This window comes from Haliotis asinina, chromosome 5 (assembly GCF_037392515.1).
Source record: "Haliotis asinina isolate JCU_RB_2024 chromosome 5, JCU_Hal_asi_v2, whole genome shotgun sequence".
Lineage (NCBI taxonomy): Eukaryota > Metazoa > Mollusca > Gastropoda > Lepetellida > Haliotidae > Haliotis > Haliotis asinina.
In genome coordinates, this window is record NC_090284.1 from 33,042,383 (window position 1) to 33,057,719 (window position 15,337).

The 15,337-nt window shown below is 38.4% G+C and overlaps 1 protein-coding gene across 2 annotated transcripts in view; it reads right to left on the reverse strand.

Moving 5' to 3' along the window:
* The window catches only part of LOC137283767 (nucleolin-like), a 50,739-nt gene that overhangs the window by 26,533 nt on the left and 8,869 nt on the right, over positions 1–15,337 (reverse strand). For both annotated transcript variants that reach the window (XM_067815448.1, XM_067815449.1), the window contains exon 3: positions 8,750–9,035. In XM_067815448.1, the coding sequence (XP_067671549.1) occupies positions 8,750–9,035 (286 nt within the window). The remainder of the gene's footprint in view (positions 1–8,749; positions 9,036–15,337) is intronic.

Here is a 15,337-nt window from a genome sequence, read left to right on the forward strand (position 1 = left end):
CGTCATGATGACATTCAACCAGGCACCTTAGACAAACATCGTGAAGGTCTTTGGCTGGAATAGAGGATTTGCATGTGGAGCAGGATTTAAACTGCAAAACAACAAATAACCCCTAGTGTTGTGTAATGAAACAATAAATGAAACGAGACACGCATGGGCGCAAAGCTAAATAACTAAAACTACCCACGTAGTTAAGGTAAAAGCTAAGTGCCACTATACCATAATTTACAACATATTTAAACAAATTGTAGTAAATATGGAGATAATATGAATAAAGTACATAAAAAGTATAGCTGACACAAGTTTACTTTTAAAAGACCGCCATGAAACTTAAAAGTTTGGGCGAGAAAAAAGCTTGCTTTCCACCATTATGCTAACCACGTGGCTACCAACAGGGACAGCAAAAAAGTAAACTGTAAAAATGATTCCTCATGCGCCCATGCGTCTAATAAAGAAACCATACATACAGTTTGAGCCTCCGAGTTACTCATCTTAGTACTTGTCGTGTGAATCTTGGAAGCAAGAATCTCTGAACGCTGTAGCACGTCTTTACAGGCGGGCGACAGAAAAGGAAGTGTTTTGTTGGAGGCTATAGTCTGAAGAGTTACCTGCTCTTGGCTGTCGCAAGAATTTAAAGAACATTTAAATGCATATAAGTACCCCAAGGAGGATCTCTATGAAAAAGAATCGTAATTTTGAACAAATAAAAACAAAATGAAAAGAAACATATATATCAAAATTAAACTTCCACAATCTTGCAATTCCTTGTACAGATGAAACATTCATATGCTGGCAATGATGTCTGTATCTTAAATCTCTTTGGAAAGGAATCCGCTCTGGAGGGAGGTAACCTGAAGATCACAAATCAATTGGAATTTCTTGTTCCAGCTCTTCAAAGCGTGGAGTCACTGTGCTTGGATCAAGACCAGAGAGTAATTCCATCTTCTCAAGGACGGACCAACCCAGAAACAAATCCGTGGCAGAAGTATCCAGAGGCTGTACACTTGATAAGTCCGGGTATCAGGCTTACTGCCCCCTGGCTATCTGTGTTGTTATTATAGGGGGCACTTGTCCCAGGAGGCAATTAGCCTAGGGGACAGTTGTCCAGGGGGCAGTTAGCCTGATACCCAGGCTTATCAACTGTGCAATTGCCCTGGCTCATAATAAAGAGCAGCTGGATGGATAAAACACTATGACCCTCCGAGTCCCGGACTGAATAACTGGCATTGTCAATGTAGTCTCCAACAAATGGCACCATTACACTAGCCGATCTATCATCTGGACCACCCAAAGCAAACCTGCAGTCAATCTGTGTCTCTATTCCATGCAATGACAGACCTGAGAGAGACACCCATCGTGTGGCCTGCGTAGAGTCCCAGTGATCGCGGTAGGTTTAGTAGGAGTGTGTGCAGAAATAAAATTATGAATACGTAGTCCAAATCTTTTGCTTGTGAAATTTTTAGTACAATCCTGAATCATGTTAAAATTTATTGTTAGTCTTTATGTTGCGGTTTTAAGGTACTTTGTGAAATTATGTAGATCAGAATCTATGCGTCCAAAACATGCGCACAAAATATTTTTTGCATGGTTTTATTATTTTTTTTGTGTGAAAAATTCATGTCTCTGCGTTAACACGAACACTGCAGCCCACTGGGTCTGCACTATTTTGCTCCTGCATCTCTGGACCGCTGGCCTCTTGAAAGAAGGACAAGTCATTAATATCCCCGACAACAGCAAAATAATCATCTTGAATATGTCTACTAATTATGATTACACGATGTCAATGTTTCGCATGGCAGCGTAGAAAAAGAGTTTCACAGTTCTGTTCAGGAAAAAACACTAGCACCAAACTCAAACAAGGACAAACTTGTTGCCATGGAAATGCAAGAAGTATTTTAATCACATATCCAAACCTACCAAAAGGAAGCACCAGACTTATCTATGTACCAAGCTTAGTGAAGACATAGTGAAAAGAGCACAACCATCAATTCAGTCAATGTCACACTTGTCATGGAAACCATTACACACTGGTGTAACCATCAAAAGGCACATCTAGGGATCAAGGGGAATATGGTGAGCATGTGTGCAAACTGTGATACAGCTAAAGCTTGGGGGGATCTGCTCTGGACCAGACAACATCCTCAAAACCACAGCCTAAGTCATGTTTCCATGGAAACCGTCAAAAATAAAATTCATATCTGGGTCTAATGCCAACAAGGCAAAACAACTAATATCCCTCACAATGGTTAAAATATTCTCCATAAATATGTCAACTAGTTATGATGATGTCAAATGTTTTGCTGTGTGTATGGCAAAGTGGAAGGAGAGCACTGAAAGGTTTTTCAGTTCTGCTCCAGAGAGGAGCACTCTGGGTCTAATCCCTAAAAGGCACATCTGTGGATCATTCTTGACATATGTACCAAGTTTGATTAAGTTATCATGAATAGTTTAGGAAATACCCTTCAGAGAAAATACTGTGGACAGACGGACGCATGAACGAACAGACGGACAGTCAGATGGAACTTGTTTCCATATGCCTCGTAACTTTATTGTTACAAGGGATAATTAGCTATCAATGGCTTATTCCGAGGGACAGATGCAGGGATTTAACCAAAGTCCTATATTTGAGGGTCCCTAGAACTCGTACTCCTAAATTGGACATGTCCTGGACAACAAAACGGGGGTGACAGACACTGATTAGTTATTATTAATACAATCTTGTAATAGTGTCGTAATTTAGTTACTGTAATTGTACTTGTATCATGATCATCACATTGTTACAGTAATTAAATTGAAAATTAAACTGATACCATAACCCAGCTAGTAGCAGACACAGTGATAACTTACTAATCAAATTGTTTACAAAACATATTTGGACATTTTTTGTGTCCTTGTGGATGCAGTGATAAATATTGTTGCATCCATTGTACTTTTTTATGTGTATAGGACGCACAAATAGGCATCCTGTATATATCTCTTAAGATGGCAGGGGCCACGCGACTGGACACATTTGCAATTCCGGCATCTGACAGTTACTTGATGTTTTTCAGACAAAGTTGGAATCATTTTCATGGAAAGCATGAAAAATATAAATGCAATATATCTGTAAACAGCGAAAGGCACTGTTTCAAGATCTGTCACATATATCTGTAAAGATCTGCTGAAAGATAAGAAATGGATTTTGAGTTGTGTTCCAGAAACAAAGCCGATCCCTCCATGTTCAGACTAAGTCTAAATTATTTCCATGGAAACCGGGCAAAATAAAAATATCAAAACATTGCAGATAGCAAAGGGCACCAATTTGTGGTCTGCCTCACATATCTGCAAAGTTTTGTTGAAAGATTTTTAAAAGTTTCTGAGTTGTGCTACAGAAACAAAGCTCTTCCATTCCGCTTGAGACTATGTCACAATCGCTTCCACGGAAAATGGGAAAGTGATAAATCACCAAAGTCTGTAAAAAGCAAAAGGCACTACTTTAGGTTCTGACTGATTTATCTACCAAGTTTTGCAGAAAAAATATTTAATGGTTTTTGAGTTATGCTTCAGAAACAAAGCAAATGCCTCAATTTTGAGATTAAGTCCGAATCATTTCCATGGAAACCAGGAAAATGACAAATCACAAATGTCTGCAAACAGCAAAAGGCATCACTTTAGGGTCTGCCCCACATATCTGCCAAGTTTTCACAATGATATTATGATGTTTTTGAGCTTTGCTCCAGAAACGAAGCCCATCAATTTAGCTGTAATCATAGATTAGCTTTTCTTACGAGAGAGGTTACTTTCTGTGTTAATCAGAAGACGTATTAATGTGTTTTGATACCAGTTACTAGCAATGTCATGGGCTTATAGAGGTGAACGCATCTCTCCAAGAAAGGGGATTATGAGATGTTGTTACAGGAGGAAAGTGTTTGTTACTGGTCATTGGGAGTCAATACTAAAATACTATGTTTGCACATTGATTGAATTAACAGTGACAAGGTTGCAAAACCTTCAACTAAATTAAATCACTCATTCATTCATTGTAATAGTTTATATAATGAATCGTAGACATAAATAACAAAACTGTATTACACCCATGTTCGTATATATTTTAAATAAACCAACTTACTAATTTAGACCTAACTCAATTGCGACTATTGATTTTTCATAATTCTTAAGTTGATAATAATACATAATTGAATATGAAGTGATAACTCTTGCATCAACTCATAATATACATATTACACATAAACCATACAAAGGTAACTGAAGCATTTTGTTCAAGCTGTTGAAAGTTTAATGTTGATTTGAAATGTGGTTTTTCAATGCAATTTACATAAGCATTGAGTAAGAAACGTTTGTATCACGTGTATCGTCAATAGGAGGAGGAAAATATATCAGCTACGGAATTGATACACATGTGTATAATCATTCAGTCAGACAACATTAATGAGATATTTGTACCCCCCTTTCAACCTCAAAGTAACAGCCTCTGCCAGAATGCATGTCCAGGTAAAGTTTTGTCCTGTGACAAGTGTAAAACAAACTTATGCGCTGTTACATCATTGGACAACTTATTTTATTAAGTCATGCCCACTGTCAATCTTCTCAACCTCGTTTGCATTCAAAACAAATACAGGCATGCCCATCTTCATAAATATTTGGGGGGATTCAACTACAAGTGTATACATCACAATAAATCAGAATGTCACTTTTTGAATTCTATAATACATGTACTTGAATTATGATATTCACTCATAATAATGGACAGATTACATTGAAATGTTTAGCAAGCCATTATGTTTGATGCACAACTAGGGTGCGCAAAATGTATATGCAAATAAATGCTATCTCTACTCAGTGGCTGGACTGGGTTATCTGGGGTAATAATAATCGGATTGTAGCGCTTTGAGCACTTACAAAATAAATTTGCCAAAGTGCTTGTTGGTCCTGAGTGTACATTGCAGGCATCCATACGATTATGTATGTTCACGATACACAAACTTTTTAATGATAGCTAGAGTTGATAATCCAGCATATCGGCTGGTCAACAATCTAGCCAATAATCAATCTGTATCCAAGCTGTCTGGTGACCAAACATGCTCTTCAGAAATTTAGCCCATGCCCTATCACCTGTCATTTCCCATGTGGCACGTATCTCATGATACAATTGGTCACAGATAACAAATCAGCCACTATATTGAACAGTTGAGATACAAACCGTTCTATTCTGGAACTTTGATAACGCCCCATCCCATGACCCTTTGTCTTATGTATGTGCAAGGAATAGTATTATATAATATGTATACATGTACGTTCATATGATAACATATATTTTCTGCGTTAAATCTAGATGAACCAAAGTGACAAATTGTGAATCTGCTCCATGCAAGTCACAGACTAGCTTATTAGTACTTTCCTTCAAACATTCAGTATACACTAGCAACGTATGAGCAAAAACGCTTCTTTCATAGAAGATTACTAAGCATGTGCGTAAATTCTTCTTTACTGTAAATGACATAGATGTTTTGAACTATTTAACCTCACACAATGATATGAGGGGGCAATTTGTTTAAGTATGTCCTACATACAAAGAATAGAAACATGTGTTAAGAAAATACATATGTACATGCCACACCTATACTCTACAAGAGAAAGTACAATAAAATTACATGAAAACAATACATATATGACATGTATTCACACCTGCTTTCTTTCAACATTTAGTTTACAACGCATTTAAACAATTAAACAATCAGGACTTGCTCATAAGAGGAGACAGTTTCTTGTAATCTCCGAAACCTACCAGGGATATCAGGCATGAATAGCCCTCATTAGTCTCGCCATTCTCATCATTTGCAGACACCTATCACATACAGCCTGAATATGTCTGAGCACGGTAGCAAACTGGCAAAGGGATTGGGAGAGGCAGGGACCACGGTCTATTTTGCACATTAGAATTAAAAATAGCCCATTAAAAGTTGGAAGTTTACAATTGATACAGGGGCAGTGGTCCATTCAAATTCAGGAAATGGTTAATAATCCTAAAATGGCCCATTCAAAGCTCTCTTTCCCAATCCCTACATGTCTCATTTATATATTTCTTAACCATTGGCGATTGCTGTTCAAGCGCATTGTCTCTCTTCCTCTCCCATCCACCCACCCTTTCTTTTTCCCCCTCAGTGGTGTGGATGGCAGCCATGCGCCACGGCAGCCCTCACCCATCCGTGGTGCATAGCATGGTACCAGCTGGACTCCGCACCTCTTCATTACACCATGCTTGCTCGATCTACCTGGATACTTGGTACCCGCTGTTACAGCGGGAGAACAAAGCTCCCAAATCCTGCTTCCGCAGGAGACAGTGTTGAGTTTTTCCATCATTTGGGCTGCCATGTCACGGCGGACCAACTTGTGCACACCCGTAGGGGTCTGTAAAAGCTTTGCTAGCCTTACATGCTTCAGTGCAGTTTCTCGTCCTCGCCATCTACACTGTGCCCATTTAACTCCACACTGGCATTTGTCTTCATTTCTTGTGTTGGTGCATTTAGGTTTACTTAACAGTCAGCTCATAATGGATGCTGGATCGCTGGATCTTAATGCCCCTTAATTGGTGTTTGCATAATGTTATTTTAATGTAGGTGATGGCATGTTTACCTCATCAAAGCAGTTTATCAAACTGTCTAGACATAACCCTTGTCTTAGAGAATGGTTTGTCTTACAGTGGAGTTCTGATAACCTCAGACTAGGATTTTAACTTGAACATCTGTGAAATTGTGTGGTCATACTTTTTCAATAGAATGTCTGAGATGAGGTTCACTACTTTTGACTGGTGTCTTTCTCAAAGCTATTACTGGTATATGAAGAAACTAATCTTCAGTATCTATATTTTCCTAATACCTGAAAGCTAATGCTGGTTATAAGTAATAATGAATTTTGGTAGCAATTAGTATTTCATTATAGCTGTCTAATTATATCATGGCTACAAAAGTATGATAAGTGGTCAAAGTGTTGTGTGACCTTGAAGATAATGTCAAGGTCTTCAAAAATCAGCTTGTGTCTACACAGTCATCTGCAAGCAATCACCAAATTTGAAGACATTGGGTACAACAGTTCCGAAGATAGCATGTTAACAAGAATCGGGACGTACAGACGCTGCTGAGTACAGTCCTCTATTTCACATTGTGGCGGGGGCAATCCAGTGAACCGTACTTGCTGCCAATCTTAACATGTTGAAATGTACAAAGCGTTGCCTTTTCAAAATTATGTGAAGGCCACTAAAATCAACTGGGCCCTGCACACTCCTGAAATGAGGCTTGGTTGTAAATATGAAGAAAATACAGTGAATGATTCTTGAGGTAGCTTGCTGGCTTAACATGCCATTTTACCTGCTGAATTCTTCAAAGTGTTTCTGTGGCCTTGAAAGTTACATGAAGTTTGCCAAAATCTACTGGGCCTTGGTGAAGCTTGGTGTTTCATATAAAGAACCTCTATTGATGGATATTTATTTAGCACACACATCAATGCAGTTGTGCATACCCAAGGTGCTGGTATTTTATCTCCTTGATGACTGGATGTTAATCTCAATGACACATCTTGCTATCAATTTCAACTCCTTGGGGATCAAACAACTGCCTACGAGATGCATCAAGTTATAGCAGCTTTCCAATCCTTATGAGGTACTCAATCACAGCTGGGTGGACTGGGGGGACACACAGTCACAGTGCTTTATGAAAGTTTACTACACATTGCTGTATCCGCAACAAGGAGTGAGCGAGTGGGTGAATGAGTTTAGTTTTATGCCACACTCAGCAATATTCCAGCTATATGGCGACGGTCTGTAAATAATCGAGTCTGGACCAGACAATCCAGTGATCAACTACATGAGCATCGATCTGCACAATTGGGAACTGATGACATGTATCAACCAAGTCAGTGAGTCTGACCACCGGATCCCGTTAGCTGCCTCTAAGACAAGCACAGTTGACTTCTATGGCAAGCATGGGTTGCTGAAGGCCTATTCTACCCTGGGACCTTTATGGGTAACCCGCAACAATGTGTTTGCACGTAGTCATGCGGCCATCTGGTCATACACCAAGGCATTCATGGGTTCTTTCAAGTGCACAGGTTTGTGTAACTAGGAATGTGACAACACTTGAGTCTGCACACATAGTTGACTCCAACGCTTTTTCACCTGGTCATAGGTGGGCTCGATCCCGGCACCTAAATGCTTGCTGGATTATTAGCCTGGTGCCTTAGCCAGCTCGCCCACCACACCTCCAAAATATGCAGGTTAATATGATGAAATCTTCAAAGTGTTCTTGTGACCTTGAAAATTTCATGAAGGTCACCAAATTCAACTGGGTCACATGCCTTCCCCAGATAAAACTTGGTGTCACATATGGAAAAAAATCCAGCCACTGGTTCTTGAGATATCTTGCAGACAAAGGTGAAATCTTAAAGTCCACTTCTGACCTTGAAACAAAGGTCAAGGTTATCAAACCTGATTGGGACCTTTCACATACTGTGATGAATCTTGGTACAAAGTATGAAAAGAACCTTGTCAAATGGCTTTGAAGATATTCCAATTCGTATCTATGTACAGACAGAGGTTAATGCTATATTCCATGCTTTGCACTAAATGCACAACTGGGGATAAAAACTCTAGAATATTATGCTGTATAACCAATTTTCCAAAATGCAACATTTAATCTATTATTTTAAAAGGCACTGAGATCTGGATTTAGAAGAAAGAATATATGAAAACATTTACCTTCAACTTCCTCTTCACTGCCATCCTCACTGTCATTCTCATCACTCTCAGAAGATTCAGGCATCTTGTTTGTGACTGGCATGCTCTCTTCATCACTGTCCTCATCCTGTTCCTTGGTTATTACAGTGTTTTCTTCTTCACTGTCAGTGTCATCCTGAATACTGTCATCATCACTGTCATCACTGTCATCATCACTGTCTTCATCATCATTTGATATTTGTTTTACTTTCATTGATGACTCGACAATGGATTTTTTCTGCTTTTTTGTGAGTGGTTTTGGCTTCTCCTGTGGTGATAAAGATGATTATTTACAGTGCGATATTTTTTTTTTAAGGTCCAAACAAACCCAGTCATAAGAAATGAAATCCTGATTCATATGTAAGTGGTAAGCATGACTGTAAGCATAGGCCACTACTGCATGTCAGAAAATCAATAAACAAGGCCCAGTGTAGTATCCAGACACCTTTACCATTTAATATGCATAGGTTCATCACAGAAATATGGTGACATGCTTGAAAATTGGACAATTATATATTTTAAAAGGTCTCACAAGCATCAAAATCTTTTGACTACCTCTTTATATTTAGATAGTTTATAGGGTTGGTCCAGCTGTCATAGCAAACATCTTACGTAAGTTTTGTTAGCTATGACCCTGGTTTAATAATCTATGATAATTAAAAACACACAGTTGATTTAACTGAATTTGTAAACTAATAACATTGACTTTGCCATTGGTAGAGAAATCTGAAAATTTTCTTACGTAAAAAAACCCCTCTGATTATACATATTTACCCAAGTAAATACCCATTTACCCACAGCAAATGCCTATGTGCATTTCTTATGTAACAAGTGTAAGTTCCGTTGGTATCCTCAAAACAGATTCGGGCCAAAAGTGTTTCCAGGCTGCATGCGATACAGAGATTACATCTTCCTTGCTGCAACTCATGTTTGATGGTATAAACCTACACGTGTCATTCATGTTACGCAATAAGAACATGTGCATGTAAGTGATGCAAGAGGGTTTATCTGCTGAGTTACAAAAACAAACATCGATCAAAGGATTAACCGATAACAGACTGATTGATTTATTACTTCCACAGCGGATTTGTCAAAAAGGCAGTGTTTTTGAGTGTAGATTTACATAATCTACATAATTAACATAATCTACACTGAATACACCCTGTCGTAAAGTACGAGTGTAAAAACAACATCCTTCCTACAAAGAATTAACCGCCACCACCTTGATTGATTGATTGTTGCTCATTACTGGCTAACTAATGGCAGACATCACACACGTAGTTGCCAGGTGTGCTGTCCTGAGTGTATACACAAGTATGAAAATTTTTCAAACGATATGTCACTTTTTCGTATATTAGACTGTTGAAAGACACAAGACATAGAGCTGGATTATTACCAGCTGCAGATGAATGGAATATCCTTCTTTTTAATTAGGTTTATAAGACAAAATATAAAGACATACACTGACTTCGTTATTTTTCAGTCCTAACGTGTTTTACACTGGCAGAAGAGTAAACTTCAAGGTGTTTGATTTGTTTTCATAATAACTAAGTAAATTGACTTCATTTGTGTTGATCAGTCTACACATAAACTATTAATTGCGCATATGAGAGGCGCAGCAGAGATCACGAACCAGTCACAAATTCTGGGATATCATCCGGGTACTCTTGGGAGAAAAACAATAACAAAAGAAACCACCAGTCCACGGAAACTGCTCCGCATCAGTGCCCCTTTAAATCACCAAAGACAGAGGTGCTGTGCCAGAAGCGTACGAATCTAATTTATCAGTGCTTAAAAATGATTGGCAACACATTACAGCAAAGGAATGAAATATTAGGTGTTTCTTTAAACAATATTTTCACTTGTTTCTAAAATTATTTTTATCATGATAAAACATCAGACATCTTAGAAGAACGACACTAAAATATCCCTGTCATTTTCACACATGCATTTGTTGTATTTTTATCATAACCCATTTGATGGCTGGATGTATTAAAGCCAATTGCTTCTGGTACAGCAATTCTGTCTTTGGCGATTTAATAAAACCAACAAATGCATCCCCACAGAAAGCATGTGTAAATGCTTCCAACACACGAGAGATATGGTCAAAAGATTTTATTGACTGATGTCTATGCAATTGTCCAGTTTTTGATCATGTCACTGTATTTCTGTGATGAACCTTTTAATGTTACAGTGAGTCCGGTTTTAACAACAATCTAGACTACCCTCTAAATCCCACTTAAAAGTGTTCTTCATTAAAGCTTGCATTATAATCCACACACTCTCTCAATTACAGAATACGGACAAAAAAAAAAAAAGCTGTCCAAAAATTCAATCTGCTATGAGAACAATGCTTTGCTGTCCGGACTAAGCTTCTAAAACACTAGTCCACTGAATGAACATCTGTTGCTTAGGAGATACACCTAGTGTGTTTGAAAATCAGCGACATGTTTTACTGAACTGATCCTACCATGACTAATTTAAAATCAAACTTCCTTGTTCTGCGGAAGACACTCCGTAATCCCACATGGGACGAGTAGCAATGTGAACTCGTCTGTGAAGGGAGTGGCTGGGGTCGTTCATAGGTTTTCAACATTTCCACATAAAAGAATATTCTGACCAAAGAAAGCAAACTACTGTTTAGTCACTGCACTAATGTAATAACTAAGAGCTTGTTTTTTTTAATCCCAACTCCACACAACTGAAAACCTACTGTTTTTGCGCCATGTTACTGTATCCCCTTGACAGACTATAATGGAATCGTCTGACCTACTTATAAGTAGAGAAATGCAACAGTTTGAAATGGTGGACGAGCCAGTGTTTACATTTTGTGAAAGTTTGAAAACTGAAATGGCAGTGGAAAATATTTGAGTGACTGTCGAATCTGAACCCAGCAGAATCAAAGAAAAGATCCTTTTCTGATCGACCTAGGATCTATAACTCAGCAAAGACTTGATTTTTATTGCTGGCAAGTGTTGATCTTGATCTCACATACGCGTGTCTACCCTGGCATTTTCACACATACTTTGTGAATGATGCAACTGGACATGAAGTACGAGTGGCATAAATTTGGTGTTTCGCCAGACAGCTATATTGTGAATTTCCCATTCGAAACGGAACAAATAAACCATTTACTAGGTAGGTAAATGTTTACCGATGTTTTGCTGCAAGTTTGTATCTATTGCTGTGATTTGATATGTCCCTTCAACAAAACAATTACAAACGGGACAAATGATTTGAGGTGGACCAAGGAGTGCAATAGCGTCTTTATCAGTTAAATGTCTCCATTGTTCACCAAACCTTTGTCTACTAAGACTCGGCAGGAATTTTAACACTTTTGCACATGTGCAAAATCATTATCAAAAGATGAGAATAAACAGCAGTTTGCAAGTGTTATAAACATGGACAATTCTTTTAACTACAAAACTGTTTTTGCTAATCGTTTAAGAATCTTGTGTCTTTTAGTATACATGGAGAGGGAATAAAATAGATAATCTAATCAGTTATCAATAATCATTCAATAGATTGACATATCCAATATATATGATTTTAAGGCACAACACAGCAAACAAACACTATACATATCATGGCAGAACTATAACTTGGCTAATACAATCTTTATGATATCTTTGGGTGTTTTAAATGATATATTTACTAATGACACAATGCTGTTAGTGGTTACAGTATCATAAGTCAAAATCAAAACAATCAGAAACAAGAGTCATCAGAAGATGACATATCCCCCGGCCCATAAGTTTGAAAGGACAAATCATCTCACAGTTACTCACTGGTTTTTTTTAGACTAAGTTTGAATTGTTTCCATGGAATTCATGAAAATTATAAATGCCATTTATCTGTAATCAGCAAAGTCACAATTTCAAGTTCTGTCTCATATATCTGCCAAGATCTGTTGAAAGATATGAAATGGTTTTCGAGTTGAGCTCTGGGAACGAAGCCCATCCCTCCGTTTTGAGACTAAGTCCATGGAAAGCAAGAAGAAAATAAATCACTTAAACCTTTAAAAACCAAACAGTACCACTTTGGGGTCTGCCACATGTATCTGCCAAGTTTTACAGACAGATATTAAGAAGTTTTTGAGTTCTGCTCTGGAAATGAAACACACTTCCCATTTTTCAGACTAAGTCCGAAACGTTTCCATGGAAACCAAGAAAATAATAAATCACAAGATCCTGTACATAGCAGAATGGCACCACTATAGGTTCTGATTGATATATCAACCAAGTTTTGCAGAAAAATATTGAATGGGTTTTGAGTTTTGCTCAGGAAACGAAGCCCATCCCTCAATTTTGAGACTAAGTCTGAAACGTTTCCATGGAAACCAAGAAAATAATACATCACAAAAACCTGTAAATAGCAAAAGGCACCACTTGGGGATCTGCAACATATCTGCCAAGTTTTACGGACAGATATTAAGAAGTTTTGGAGTTCCGAAGCTTCGGAAACCAAACACACCTCTCACTTTTGAGAGTATGTTAAAAACGTTTCCATGGAAACTGAGAAAATGATAAATCACCATAACCTGGAAATAGCAGAAGGAACCACTTTACGCTCCGATTGATATATCTACCATGTTTTGCAGAAGAAAATTGAACGGTTTTTGAGTTCTGCTCCGGAAACGAAACATATCTCTCAATTTTGAAACTATGTCCTAAACGGTTCCATGGAAACCGAGAAAATAATACACCACAAAAACCTGTACATAGCGAAGATGGACGGACGGACAGACGAGGCATCGACTATATCCCCCCGCATTACATGCCAGGGGGATAAAAAAGTAACCACTTGAAGATCTGTCTCATCTGTCTGCTCTCCCCCTCCTTGAAGACATGTTTTCTCCTCTACATCTACAATGGCAGCTTAGATTTGTTCTTATGCTGGTGGAACACCTGAAATTCTAAACTTCCTTTAGGTGGTGAGAATGCAGTTTATCAGCCGATGCCCATGCAGACTAATATCGCGTTTTTGAGGGATCAATGTCTGACGAATAACGCCACCTAGGTCACACTTCACTGCTCTCTCCATTATTTCACAGAGTACAGTTATCCCCTGTTAAATGCAATGAAAGGCAATGAAAAGAATGCATGGGGTGTCAATATTTCTGGTATTGATGCCCATTTCTCTTTCCACTGCCAACAATCTCTGTACCCTCCACAGCTGACAGGCGAAATTATCTTCCTGAGGCTCCTCATACACTGATGGCACAAGCACAGATTGCACAAGAGGTCTGTCAGTCTCCATAGCAGATGGTAGTTGCAGTTGTTTCATTGGCATGAGTACTTGTTGAGTAATGGTCACCACAATATCAGATTGTGGAGTGAAAGTGTGGTTTGGTCTGCTTGAAGGCTTGCATCTGCGCCAAAGGTTGAGCTTGCACAAAAGTCTGACCAAAAAGGGATGAGTTGTCCCTGCACAAAGACCTGAGCATGAGGCTGCATAAGGATTGTGGCTGACCCTTAGAATGCTGATGTATCAACTTCACGCTGAGGACTGCATTTGAAGGTGTCTGTAGTCTCACTACTTCAGGTTTAGAGGAGGCTGCGTGAAGGAGATATTCTGCTTCATAATCTGTAGTGTTCAGAGGAGCCTGTATGCAGGCTTCAATCTCTTCTAGAGCTGATCGTGCTCCCAAAGAGGTTGTAATGGATGCGTTCACTGCAGGCTTCTTAGAGGTCCTTAACTTTGCTAACATCTGCAGACAGGGACCTTCCCCCACAGGGGACTTCCTCTTCAATTAGCTATATTGTGCAAGTCTCTGGCATGACAACATCACCCTGAGAATCAATTTAATTCCCCCAAGCAGACCAGCACACCAGCAGCATGTTATGACAAGAGTCTTGTGTCCAAGTGAGGGTTCTGATGCAATCCCTTATCTAACTGGCATGCTGATCTGCTTTGGGGAATTAACACAGCAAGGAGTCCAAATTCACAAGATGTTAATCATAATTTTATTTACAAGAATGGAATAACCTCGGGCTAAGATTTATCTAGAACATCTGCGAAATTTTGTAGTCATAACTTATACCTTTTTCAATAGTATGTCTGTGAGATGAGTTTTACTTCTTTTGACTGGAGTCTCTCTAAGCTATTACTGACAAATGATTAAACCAATATTCTATATTTATATTTTCCTAATATATGAATGCTAATGTATTGCTTGCATTGGTTATAATTAATGACTTATTATTTCATGATACCAGTCTGCTATAAGGTTTGTCATTGGTCAGAATCATGCATATGACCTATTGCAGTCAATGACATTGCAAGCAATGGAAATCGTCCTCATGAACCAACAAAACAAACATTAAAAATAAAGAAACTTATAATTGTAAACTAGGGTGAGCCTTCACATAAGTGTAAGAAAAACTTTCCTTGTTTCATTTGCTGATATCATCAGGGCTCTTTGTGTCTATAGAGATGTTGGGTTTTGTAAATGCCTGCTAATTTTTCCTGCATTTGCAACCCAATCAAAAACCACTACATGGTTGGAAGTTGTCGTTTGTCCAAGTACAAAGCAGGATTTGAAACTGACATTTGAGTTTGCACCTGTTT